Source organism: Vitis riparia, chromosome 19, assembly GCF_004353265.1.
Source record: "Vitis riparia cultivar Riparia Gloire de Montpellier isolate 1030 chromosome 19, EGFV_Vit.rip_1.0, whole genome shotgun sequence".
Lineage (NCBI taxonomy): Eukaryota > Viridiplantae > Streptophyta > Magnoliopsida > Vitales > Vitaceae > Vitis > Vitis riparia.
This window is the reverse complement of record NC_048449.1, coordinates 21,756,201-21,770,330: the sequence shown is the minus strand read 5'-3', so window position 1 is coordinate 21,770,330 and position 14,130 is coordinate 21,756,201. Positions and strand designations below refer to the sequence as shown.

Here is a 14,130-nt window from a genome sequence, read left to right as displayed (position 1 = left end):
GTGCAGAAGCTGAGTACAGAGCTCTAGCACAGGGAATCTGTGAAGGGATTTGGATAAAAAGGGTTCTTAGTGAACTAGGACAAACGAGTTCATCTCCGATTCTTATGATGTGTGATAATCAGGCAGCTATAAGCATAGCAAAGAACCCCGTGCATCATGACAGGACCAAGCACGTTGAGATTGACAGACACTTCATCACAGAGAAGGTGACTAGTGAGACGGTTAAATTGAACTACGTTCCTACCAAGCACCAAACCGCAGACATCCTCACCAAAGCTTTACCTAGGCCTAACTTCGAAGACTTAACTTGCAAGCTGGGATTATATGATATATATTCTCCAGCTTGAGGGGGAGTGTTGAAATTTGGCATTCAAAGTTAGGGTTTTAATTTAGGAAAGTATTTTAGGAATAAAAAATGAGAGATCATTTAGGATATTTCCTTAGGATTCAGTTTCCTATTTTTTAGGAGAGAATCAAGCTAGATTGATATTTTCTTATTCAGTCATTTGTGTATATATATGTGTATGGTGTGTACCGAATAAATTAATAAAGGAATTCAGAAATTCTTCAGAAAAAGAGGGATGCATGTACGGTAGGAGAAGATGCAAAATGGGATCGACATTTTAGGAGAGAGCTTAAGAAGTTGGAGTGGTTAGTAAACTACAATGGAGCTGGTTTAAAGGGAGGAAGGGGCAGAAGTTTGGGTTAATCCTTCAGGTGATAAATGAAGTTAATAATCTTATCTTGGAATGTAAGAGGGGTTATAAAAGAATGGTTATAAAGTCTTTTATTGAAACGCGAAGGGTAGACCTGGTATGCATAAAGTCTTTAATTAAAACACAGAAGGTAGACCTGGTATGCTTATAGAAAACAAAAGCCCAAGTTATATCAATTGGTCTAACGCATAGCTTAGGAGCAAGCAGACTTTCAGAATGGGGTGCAGTGAACTCAGGGGGGGCAGCAGGTGGGATCCTTATTTTTTGAGACCTTAGGGTGTTGGATTTGGTGGGAATGGAGATAGGTGAACACTCAATTACTTACTACTTCAAAAATTGCGATGGCAGTTTTGTTTGGATTTTCACATGGGTTTATGACCCTTCTCTTACGAGAGATAGAGAGGTTTTGTGGGTAGAGCTGAGGCCATTAAGGGGCTATGGGATAATTTGTGGTGTATCGAAGGTGATTTTAACATAGTTAGATTTCTAGGGGAATATAATGGTCCCAGCAGGTTGTCTTTGGAGATAAGATTTTATGAAATTATTGAGGACCTGCAGCTTAGAGATCTACCATTGAATGGGGGGTCCTTTACTTTGAGCGAGGGCTTATATAACCAATCTTAGTCAAGATTAGACCACTTTTTGGTTTCCAAGAGGTGGGAAAATCATTTTAGTGGAACAATCTAGAGCATACTCCCTAGACTTGTGTCAGATCACTCACCAATCTTGTTGGATGGGGGTTGCTTACGAAGAGGTCCTTCCCCTTTTAGATTTGAAAATATGTGGCTGAAGGAGGAAGGCTTTAAAGATTTATTAAAGAGCTGGTGGGTTGGGTTCGGCTTTAGGGGGGTCTCATAGCTTCATTTTATCTGAGAAATTAAAGAGTCTGAAGGCTAATTTGAAAAGGTGGAATATAGAGGTGTTTGGGAATGTGGCAGTAAAAAAGAATCTGACCCTTTCTCAAGTGGGCTTTTGGGATGCAAAAGAAATAGTGGGTGTGTTATCTCAAGGAGAGATAGTTGCAAGGGAGGAAGTAAGGGTGGATTTTCATACATGAGCCCTTATGGAAGAGACTAGCTGGAGGTAGAAATCAAGGGAGGTGTGGTTAAAGGAAGGAGATAAAAATACCAACTTCTTCCACAAAATGGCAAATGCACATAGAAGAAGGAACTTCTTGGCTAAATTAAAAATTAATGGGGTTTGTTTAGCAAAGGAGGCAGGGATTAAGGAGGGGATTGTTCATGCCTTTCATCACCTCCTTTCGAAACAAGGAGAGTGGCGTCTCTCCATCAGGAATATGAGTTTTAATACCTTAGATGTCCAAGATGCAACAAATCTAGAGGATCTATTTGTGGAGGAAGAGGTGTTTGTTGCCCTTTTCGATTTAAATGGGAATAAAGCACCTGGACTAAACGGTTTCTCGATGGCCTTTTGGCATTTTAGTTGGGACTTTGTTAAAGAAGTGATGGGTTTTTTCAAAGATTTTCATGAATGAGCAAATTTGTAAGAAGCCTTAATGCGACCTTTTTGGTGTTGGTTCCAAAGAAAGAGGGGGGGAAGGGGGGCGCGGGGGGGGGGGAGGGGGGGGGGGGGTGGGGTGGGGCATGTTCTTAAAGATTTCAGGCCTATTAGCTTGGTAGGTAGCTTGTATAAGTCATTAGCCAAAGTGTTGGCTAATAGGCTGAAAAAGGTGGTGTGTAAAGTGGTCTCAAAGTTCCAGAATGCCTTTGTGGAGGGAAGGCAAATCCTAGATGATGTCCTTATAGCCAATGAAGTCATTGACTCTATGTTGAGAAAGAACAAGTGTTGGGTGTTGTGTAAGCTTCACATCGAGAAGACATATGATCATGTAAATTGGGAGTTCTTGCTTTCAGTTTTGGACGCTATGGGGTTTGGGCAGAAATGGATCTCATGGATTGGATGGTGAATTTCGACAGCAAGTTTCTTGGTTTTGGTTAATGACACTCCTAGTTTTTTCCAAAGCATTAAGGGTTTGAGGCAAGGGGACCCATTTTCACCATATTTGTTTGTGCTAGCAATGAAAGCACTCAATTGCCTACTTAGGAGGGCTAAGGAGAGTGGTTATATATTTGGATTTAAGGTGAGTGGTAGAGGTGGTGAGGACTTGGAGATTTCTCACTTGTTATTTGCTAATGATACTCTGGTTTTTTATGAGGCCTCTCACACTCATATGAACTACTTAAGTTGGTGACTTATGTGGTTTGAGACCATTTTGAGCTTGAAGATAAATCTTAGCAAGTGCGAGGTCATTCCAATTAAGAGGGTGGAAAATTTGGAAGATTTGGCTTCTATTCTAGGTTGTAAGGTGGGAAATTTTCCAACCACTTATTTTGGACTTCCACTTGGTGCCCCTTCAAATTGTTTAGTGGTTTGGGATGGGGTGGAAGAGAGGTTTCGTAGAAGACTATCAACGTGGAAAAGATAATATATTTTCAAAGGGAGGATACTTACATCGATACATGGCACCTTATCTAGTATGCCCATCTATTTTATGTCACTTTTTCAGATGTCAAGGAAAGTGAGGATGAGGTTGGAACAAATTCAAAAGGATTTCCTTTGGGGTTGAAGAGGGTGGTGCTATAAGGAAGTGACTATGAGTTACGGGGTTGGGCTTTGGAAAACCATAAAGAAATTGTGGGAGATGTTTAACACTAAAGTCTCCTTTTTAATGGGCAATGGAAGGAGGGTCAAGTTTTAGAAAGATAGATGGTGTGATAATGAGCCATTGTGTGGTTCTTTCCATTGAGTACAATCATTTATAAATGTAACAAACCATCATGAGTTCCATTGAGTACAATCATTTATAAATGTAACAAACCATCATGAGTTGGAAATATTGGTGACACAAGATGGACCTCGGGCTTTAGAATATATCAAACTAAATGGAGGGAAATTGTTTAGAGTATTTATTTAAAGAGGTATGCGATAATGTTTCGCAAGTTTACAACTTTCACAATGCAAATCCTTGACATCAATATTTGTAAATAAGCAGGGAATGAGTCTTTTTAGAATTGAAAAAGAGGAATGAGCTAAACGTCTATGCCAAAGCCATATCTTATTTATTTTAGTAGTAATAAGAACCAGATTCAAGATCCACAACCACCTTAGCATTGCTTAGTGCTCAAGTGCATCTTATTAGGTGGTCCTAAGCTTTTGTAGTTCTATGACAATTGCATGATTGAGTATAAGGTCTACCACAACAAGTTAATGTTCCTTCTCTATTAGTTGCTACATGATTAAGTTTAGGGTCTACTACAACTAGTTAAGGTTCTTTCTTGAATGAGAGCGCTATCATGCAATTTGCCAGTGAAATCCTTAATGGTAGATGCTAGTGTAATAGCATAAAGATAAAATAAACTCATACATAAAGCTATATAAGGTTTTGATGTAATATTTTTTGTTTGCCAGGGTAGCTCAGTTGGTTAGGGTGAATGTTGGGAGGTGCAGTCCTAGTAAGAAGCACATGGTCCCAGGTTCGAATTGTACCATTGATGATACCTTAATTTACTAGGTGCTTGTTGTTGTAGGTATTAGCACCCTAAGGTTTGAGTCCAAAGGGCTTCGCCATGGTAGGTTCCTCTGTTATCAAAAAGAAAATGTAATTTTGCTAACCATGGAGAATTTATGAAGGAAAGAGAAAAAGAGAAACAACTCTTGAGCCTTGAAACAATCTCATATTTCTCTGCTTCTAGTATATTTCTATACCTTGAACTCAACCTCTGTTACACCAAGGGTCTCTCACTTTTCCTTACATATCCATTTATTTGGTAGTAGATTTTCTATGCTCATCAAAATTGCATTATTTTTTTCACATATGATTTAAAATACTCATAGAGATTATCCTAACACCTTTTCTTATTTGATGAACTACCTATTTTCTTTAGGAAATACTAATATAGGAAATATTTTGTAGAATATTATTTACCAAAAGGAGTATGTACTGGATAGAAGTTTCAGACACTTTCCAACACCCTAAAAGAAGAAGTTATGTGGTTCTAGCCAACATAGTCTTTATTCGGCACCAATCCTGAGTAGGCCTTGGGCCTAAAAACACCAAAGATGAATGATAAAAAACAAGAGGATACAAGTAAGAAAATGAAGCTGGTCATTGATGCTCTTAATTTGATGGCTGTCTCCACCGTTTTTGAATGGAAACTCATGGAATCAGGTGGTGAGTTCTTGTTGATCTGTAAATTCTGTTATCCTGTACGCTCATCATTCAAAAATTGCATTGCAATTGGCTGATTACTCTTAATAAAGGCATTAATGCTTTGGTTGGTTTGAAAATCCTTTAGTTCATATTTTTTTTTCCTTTTGATAGAGAAGTTTTATCCAAGAGAGAACTCCACAAGTTTGTCATGGAATTAAGAAAAAATGCCATGAGATGCAAGTTAATGGTTCATAATATAATGGAGGGGATACTCTCCACATTAGCATGTATTGTTCTGAGTTAAAATGAAGACAATGAGTCATGCTTTGGGTCATATCAAAGGACTTAGCTGAAACACATCATACATCACATTATATTTGTCATGTAAAGTGGACTGAGCCTGAAACTTTATTGTGTCCCAGTATAATAAACATGAATAAATAAATAGAAGTTCAACTTTTTTATGGTTTAAAGACCAACATCCGTGTGAACTACAAGTTTATTTACTGCCTTGTAACTTGTTGAGTGATCTTCATTCTATATCTGGTTGTAAATTTGAATACATTTTGTAGTGTTGCCATGTAGGTGGTTAGAGGTAAGGGCTTTTGTTTCCATTTTTCTTTTGTCAGCTAGTAGACAAAGCATCAATCCTCACTAATATGTTAAGATAGAATCTAACTTCTTTGCATCTGGTTTTGTAGGTTCCAGAAATGCACCTTATTACTACTTTTATTGACCTCAGTCAGGGAATTCTGTTTGTAGAATCACCACGATGCAAAAGAAAACTGCGTATCAACCTTAAATCAGATTCGTATTGTGGTGGGAAAGAGGCAATGGATTTGCAGGCCCAAAGGTGTGATATTAAATACTTTTCATTAACTCCACATTCTAACTACTCTATTCTCTCAGGCATGAAACCAAGTAAATCAATTGGACCCTTGTGGACTGGGAAGTTTTTTTCGATGACTGAAATGGCATCGTTGTTTTTTCACCACCCATCACAACAAACTAGGATAAGACACTGAACGATAACAAGAAGCTAATGGTATTATTAATGCTAAAGAACAAGCAAATGAAATTAGCATAGTAACGAACAGTACATCTATCTGTATTACATATCGACTTACATTGTATTTTAATTATAAAATAGTTACAATTTCTGATATATATCTTGATCAGAATACTTATTCCGGGAGATGATTTATTAAGTTACTAAAACTTCTTACCAAGATCATATGGAAAGCTCTGTTGATATCTTTTCATCCACTAACAATTTTTCTGTCCCAATTATTTGGCCAATCACTAGAGTTGTCAACCTTATTGATGTAGGATAATATTGTGGTAGTTGTCTATAATCAAATTAGGTGTGCTGAGCTTTATTCTTTTTAGAATTTAAACACTGGAACAAGGAATTAAGATTTTTCACATTGGGAAAAAGGAAGAGAAGATGGAGAAGAAATAATTGGAAGGGCTTAGAGTCTTACTAGAGCCTTGTAGGAGTCTCACCCAATGAGGCAAGAAGTAAGCCTTGAAGTAGAGCAAGAAGTGAATCTAACTTAAACAATATATATATAACACTAATAAAATCGTATGAAAATTGTATATCGAGATATAAAATTCATAATAATCAAATGAATTGTTTGTCATGTTGATACTTTTTAATTTAGTTTCTCTTTCTTCTGAAATCCAGTACTTTTCCATGGCTTCATCAAATAATCTTCAACACCATGTTCACTATCATTAGTAGGATCTTCTTAGAATCATAATCATATTTAATTGCTCTATTATCCTCCTTGTTGGTGTTAATGTTCATCCATCCTTCTTTATTCATGAATTGTGGTGGTCTTTTTCCTTATCTATGAATGATAAAAAAATGATTTTGTATTGAGCTCAACCACTACAGCAGCTAACAACTCATTTATTTATTCTTTTCAATCTCTTTTTACCCCTCCATATAAAGGGTTAATTAGAAGCTACCTAACTCCTTATTTTGTAAAATCCTTAAATCGAGATAAAACTTACAAAATTTATACCCAAGCATAAAACTCATTAAAACCATTGAATATTGTTATTAAACCTCTCTGCTAAAATATATGAAAAAAGCTCACAAAGGCCCTAAACCCCTTAAAACCCTTTGAGTATTTAAGGTTTAAATCTCAATACGGTTAGGCTTAAGCCTCAAATTTCCGATACTAACGCTATAGCCTCAAAGCTAATTTGCAAAGTTTTGCCTGGAGGAGCTTCAATAGCCTTTTAAAACACTCATCTCACCTAGAAGAGAAGTAATGGAGTTTTAACATTGGAAATTACAAGAGTTGTAGAAAAATTGGTATTATTCATCATACTTTTGTTTTGCAAAAATTGCCATTATTAATATGCTTTAGAAAAAACCTAAACATTTAATAAAACCAAAATAAAAAATAAAAAAAATGAAACGTTAGCTATATAGTAACTTACTAGAATTCTTATTGTCTTCTAAAACTCCTAAGTCTTCCAAATAATGGAATTAAAAATGAAAATAGAAACAAGTCTTTCTAGATTCTATAAAGGACTCAAATAGAAACTTCTAATAATTATAGCTCTAAAGAAACAAAAATTTGATTCCTCCTTTCTTTTTTCTTTTCTTTCTTTTCCTGAATAGACCTTGAAGATTCATCCTCATCAGGTATGATGTTTAGCTCCTCAAAAGTGAATCTTATGATGTCTAGTATGCCCTTGTGAATGTTCTGGTGTTAAAGTTAGGTGCATACTTTATTGAATTTTCCACTATTTTATTTAAAAAGTAAGCATTGTTCCTCAGTTACCTCTTGCAACTTTGAAAACTGCTGACTTTAGGAGCCATGTTCAAGCTGTAGAAAATGTGATCTTAACTTAGCGGAACACAGTCTCTGAAATGCTCACAATATATCAGTCTGTTCTATGATAGTGGAATCTAAAAGTTTTTTTATCAGAAACAACTGAATTCATTATGTCGTGAAACAAAAGTAGTACTACAAGGACAAGTATTTAAAGGTGGCCAAAAAACCTCAAGGAACCAAAAAGGCCAAATAAATTGGCCAAAGAATCTTTAAAGAATGCATGAACTCCCCTACAAAAACCTCAAGACTAGAAGCTCCCCACATGGCCAAAGTATTTGCTCTTTGATTTACCGTGATTGGTGTCCACAAGAGTATCCCAATAACACATGCAGGTATGAAATTAGTGATTAAGTAATCGACATGTGTTATTGGATTAGGCATTACGAATTGTAATGATTTCACAAAACTAATAATTTGACAGTATTGTGAACTGCTTATCAAAGTGGCGTATATTTGAGATGTAATGAGTAGAACTTTTTACTTCCCACAGTCCGAATATTGATTCGGCATTTTATACTTTACTATCGTGTCTGTCAATTGTACTTCAAAAAATCCTTTTTCTATATCAATCTACAGTTGTCCATATAAACTAATAGCTTCACTATGCAAATGGGTGTAATTAGGGCCTTACATCTCGATATTTAATATCGGGGGTCCAGTTGATGACATCAATATAGACATTGATAACTTCTCAGTATTGACATCTATTTGGAAACAGTGATTGAAATTGGTAACCAAACATAGAAAGTCGAAAACAAAACTTTAGGAAGTAGACACAAATCTTATCATTGGAAATCAAAATATTTCAAATTAGATGCATGCATGATAAGGATCAGGTGCATGGACATATAATGTTAAAACACAGAACTGTTTACACATTATAAGCATAATTCCAGCAGATCAGTACCACAGAGATTTTAGGAGATCTCGAAAGCATCATCACTATCTCTGCCTAAGGAGGGGCGGGAAAAGAGATATTGACCAAAAAAGCCACAAAGAATCCAATCTTCTTGGAGAAATTGAAGATAAAGGGTTTAGATATGTTATATCCATGTTCATTTGAATTCTTTGTATGTATATAACTATTTGCGTCTGTGTATTTATACCCTTCTTGTTGATTCAACTTTTACTTCATTATTTTGAATATTAAAAATATTAATTATTTTTATATTAGATATGAAGTCCAGGGTTATCATAATGAAGTCAACATTTGGTTTAGCAATGCCCTCGCTCGACCTTGCACTTTATTACGATGTTCTAGTTCCCAGTATTACTCGTGTTTGGGCAAGAGAGGAAGTGTAGGCATGTGCAGAGATGTGGAGACCAGATTGAATTTTGTGAATGAAGCTCAATTCTTATTAATATCTGAAGAGAGTGTATCCGACCTCAACAGCAGATTAAGATCAAGTATGTTCTACTGCACTTTCTCCTGTTATATAACAGCTAACTATTGTTTTATAGCAACCCTTTCAAAGAATAATCATTTCATGAGTTTATCAAGTCAGAGCATCCATGAAATTGTAAATGTGGATGAATAAAATTTGGATGAAACCTTTTCTATTTGTGATAATCTACAGCTGCCTAGTTAAGGCATACTGCATTTTTCTAAAACATCAGATCTGGTAATGTAGTCAAGATGCATTTTTTATCTAGTTAAGGCATCTGATCTCTTAATATCATCCAGGAAATGGTTGAAAAAGAAAGACTGTTAGAATTCCATCCCCTTGATGGTACATTTTTATATTTGCCTTTGAAAATATAAAGACTGCAAAGATGCAAGATATTTCTTGGTTGCCAACATGTGTTCCTAAACTAATAAAATTTTATTTTCTAGCTGTAGTTCTCATCTCTCAGAATCGATTAAATGTGAAGTTAGTCCTCATCTGGTGTTTGAGATTCTACCATTCGATGATGCTAGTATCATAAACTTAAGCAAACCATTTTTTTCCATTTTTTGTTCATTTGGCTGCAGACGTACAAAAAAGTTCTACAGGACCACAAATTCAACTCAATCCATTGAGATTCCGACCCAATCTTGTCATATCTGGAGGAGAGCCATATGATGAAGATGGATGGCTAAGCCTTAAAATTGGAAATAAGTGCTTTACAGTAAGTTCTATGAACCTTGAGTAGGTTGTACTTCATGTGAATTTATCATAATGTTCTGACCATCCATTTCAAGTTCATTTCGATCTTAGTAGAGAGTTCTTTGTTGAAAGTAAAAGCTGAACTAAAGAACAGAAGTATTCAATTTTCTTCTAAATTTTTTCTGTAGTAAGTTTCTGTGGGGAGGGGATCTCTCTTTCACTCTCTTTCTCCTTCCCTCTCCCTCTTCCTCTCTCTCTCTCTCTCTCTCTACATACCTATATAGGAGGGCAATCCCTGGATCTGTAGTCCATATCCCTTCTACAGGGACCAAGGCATAAAACAAGGGGCTTATGAGGAAGATGCAGCAAAATAAACTGGTATATACAATTTCAAGCACTTCATACGAATGCAGGGAGATACATGTAGGGGATTATTCATGAACCTTAGATGCCCAACCTAGTTCAAACATGTTTATGTCAAAGGTGTACCTAAAACTGACTGTAATATGAATATATATGCCAAGCCATTAGTTCCTCTATTGTGATTATGTAGGGCTCTCTCTCTCTCTCTCTCTTACACATACACACCCATCTTCATAATTTAATTTGCATTATTAATCTTGGTTTTCAGTTTTCTAGTCATTGGTCCTAGTCTTGTGACTTTGTGGGAGCCTCTCTCACACCAAATTTATTCATGTTCCTTAAGATGATCATGCATATACTCGCACTATGTGCTGGTAAATTTAATTTTCATTAAGGCAATGTTTAGTTCCCAAAAAATTTGAGTAAAAATGCGAGCAAAAGAAAATAGAAAGGAAAGTTATATTTCCATGGAAAGTACTAAAGAAAGAAAAAAAATGATAAGGAAAATGATTTCTCATCTTTGATTGTACTCTGGAAAAAATAAAAGAAAATTAAATATAGTTAAAATTAGTTAAAAACTTATACATTATCAAATTATTTAATCTTTATATCGAAAAGTTAAAATAAGTGAAATAAATTTAAATTAGCAAATAAAATTAATTTATTAACTTTAAATCTTTTTTTTTTTCCTTTTTTTTTTCTTCTTTTTCTTGTTATTTTATTTCCTTTGGATCTTTCTTAATTTTCTCAAGAACCAAACACAAAAGATGAGTAGAAGGGAAAAAAAGTGAAAAAAAATAAAAATTAAATATAAAGGTAATAAATTATTGGTATATGTTACTTTAAACTCATTTCACTTCTTTTTCATCTTCCTTGTAAAGATTAAATAATTTAAAAATAAATAAATTTTTAACTAATTTTAATTATATATATATATTTTTCATATTTTTTTAAAGTGAAACCAAAATTGTGAGAATCACTTTTCTTAGCATTTTTTTTTTCTTTCTTCAATACTTATGGGAACCAAACATAATTAAAAAAATCTCTACTGTCTTTCCTTCATTTCTCTCTTGCCTTCTCTTTCTCTGCTTGTCTTCTTAATGAATCTAACTTTCATTACACATCTCTGCTTTCTTTCAGTCATTGGGTGGATGCAATCGTTGTCAAATGATCAATTTGGATAATCAAGCAGGACAAGTGCAGAAGTCAACCGAACCTTTGGCTACCTTAGCATCATATAGGAGAATAAAGGTTACCTTCAATTCTACCCGGCATTAATTGAATTTCATGCTCTGTTATCTGATCTCACTGTAGTTTGGTTTCCCAAGTTTAACCAACTTTTAATTTTCATGCAAGCAGGGGAAGATTCTTTTCGGGATACTCCTGCGGTATGAGAATGACAATGAAGTCGGGCAGGAGGCAGATTCCTGGCTTCAAGTGGGACAAGAAGTAGATCCAAATTTTGATTAGCTTGAAGGAGGTACTTGTGACTCTTTTTACTATTATTTAAGCCCCCCAAAAAAATGCATACATTCCCAGAGGAAGAAAATCAACAAGACCACACAATATTAGCTTATGAAAACAAATCAGGCATGTCAAGCAGAATAAATATGCATATGTATGTCATAATTTGGAAGCTCACCTGAGCTTCATGCCAGTACCTCAGTATATATGTTTCAGATACAATGACAAAATTTTCTATACCAGATTGAAGTTGAATTTACATTCTTTGTTTTGAACAAAAGATTGTATTTAATTATTCATCTAACTATATTGTTTTATTTCCCAAAGAAAATGAGAAGCGATACTTCAAGCACTTAATTAAGAATAAGTTTGAGAGTGATTTTAAGAAGTATTTATAATCTTTATAACACTTGAAATTTTTCATTTTTCATTTTTCAAGTCTTAAAATGATTATATACACTTCTTAGAATCACTGTTAAACGCACTCTGACTTATATTAATTTTATGATAAATTTATGTAAGTTGCCTTATTATGCCGGATATCTCTTTTTGATCATAGATTAATAGAATTTCAACTATTTTTTAATTTAAAACCTTTATAATAATTGTTATTTTTTGTTAAGTATGAATTAAAATGAGGTAATTGTAATTAACTTTCACTTGATAAATTTTCCTGGGAGTTATTTGAATTATATTAGAGGTTATTATTAAAAGTGACATTAAAGGGTGGGTACGGACAAAGAATAAGAGCCCATAAGTGAGGTTTCAACTTTCCAACAAAAAGTGGTAAAAAGATGATTACTTTGTGGGTCTTAATTATCTTCGTATCCTTAAATAATAATAATAATAATAATAATAATAATAATGCAAAAGACCAACAAAGAATATGAGGTGTACAACAAGTGATATGCATCTCTAGGGGGAGAAAATCTTTATATCCTTAAAAAAATAGTAATAATAATAATAATAATAATAATAATAATAATAAATCTTTATATCCTTAAAAAATAGTAATAATAATAATAATAATGCAAAAGACGAACAAAGAATATGAGGTGTACAACAAGTGGTGTGGTTACATTAATAATTACATAACTTATATATGCTTGTTGATAGTAGAAATTAGTCCATGGTGAAAGACTTAAAAGTCAGATATAAAAGTTCATGCTTAATGTGGTAGGCCGTAGTTTGGTTATTTTATGGAGGGATATTTTCGTCCTAAAAAAACTGCATGGAAAGAGAAATTGGATGGATTGTGATATAATTTCCCAGAGAGAAAAGGTATGCTTTTTTAAAAAATGCTCAAAAGAAATGAATATGTATATAATATTATTGACTACTAAATTTTTAATAATCATAACATTAGATTTTAAAAAAATCAATTTATTCAAGCATCAAATTTCAATATTCAAAATTAATTATTTTCACATGATTGAAAGAATGAAATTTTTGCTAATATATTTTGCAGAAAGGCTGAAAGACAAAATCATAACATTGATGGGTCCAAGACTAGATGCTACCATTTTGAATGTGTTGTTCTAAATGACCTTGAAATCAGCCCCTAATAATCTTGAATTATTGTTTGAAATAATAAAGTTTGATGGGGGGTTGAGGGGCACTAAAGCAAAAGTTAAAAAAAAAATAAAAAATAAAAATTGAGAATTGTTGTTGTTGTTATTGTAAGGATATGTGGGCCATTTAGATCACAACTGATGTTAATAGAGAGTAGTAGTAGCTTTCACATTCTATTTTTCTTCCCAGATTAAGAAGAACAAAAAAAAAAAACCCTCTACCTCGTAATTGAGTCTAATCTTTTTGGGAAGATGATGGGATTTATAACCCACCATTGGTTCTTTTTCAATATGGATCAAATGCATTGTATTATCATTATTATTATTATTATTATTTTCACAAAAATGTAAACCTATATGCCCCACAACATGTGAAATTCACTTTATGTTATCTTTCACGAAATTTTTTAAACAATTTTTCATGATTCTCCTTGCTATATTTTCTTTCAACCATTCAATAAGCAATCCTTCTCCAAGAAAATCTTTAAAAAATCTTTAGGATCTAAAACACAAATATAAAAATCTTAAAAAATCTTTTCGCTTAAATTTTGAATTGTAGGCTAAATAATAATAATAATAATAATATAAAAACCTAAAATAGAGATATTATTGAAATCTTTTAGATATGATAGAAAACGCAAACAAGTTAAGGTTTGGATTGAAAAGGAAGGGTTGTTTTTCATTTCTTTCGGAAAACTTTCAATTGCGTTCCTTCAAAATATTTTCCCTCTCCTTGGAATGCAATTGCTACTTTAGTTTAAAAAGGAACTAAAATAGTTAATGAAAAGGCATGTAAATAAATAGGTGTTTATACAAATTTAGAAATCAAAAATCTTAAACCTAATTTATTTTGATAAAAACCTAATATCTTGTAGTCATAAAGTAGTAAAAAAAAAACAA

General features: G+C 33.6%; 1 protein-coding gene across 3 annotated transcripts in view; it reads left to right on the top strand.

The window, feature by feature from the left end:
• The window catches only part of LOC117908905 (molybdenum cofactor sulfurase-like), a 40,992-nt gene extending 29,029 nt beyond the window's left edge, over window positions 1–11,963 (top strand). For all 3 annotated transcript variants that reach the window (XM_034822737.1, XM_034822736.1, XM_034822738.1), the window contains 5 exons: window positions 5,589–5,740; window positions 8,920–9,152; window positions 9,718–9,854; window positions 11,336–11,446; window positions 11,555–11,963. In XM_034822737.1, the coding sequence (XP_034678628.1) occupies window positions 5,589–5,740; window positions 8,920–9,152; window positions 9,718–9,854; window positions 11,336–11,446; window positions 11,555–11,665 (744 nt within the window). In that variant the 3' untranslated portion in view covers window positions 11,666–11,963. The remainder of the gene's footprint in view (window positions 1–5,588; window positions 5,741–8,919; window positions 9,153–9,717; window positions 9,855–11,335; window positions 11,447–11,554) is intronic.
• Window positions 11,964–14,130: the final 2,167 nt, after the last annotated feature.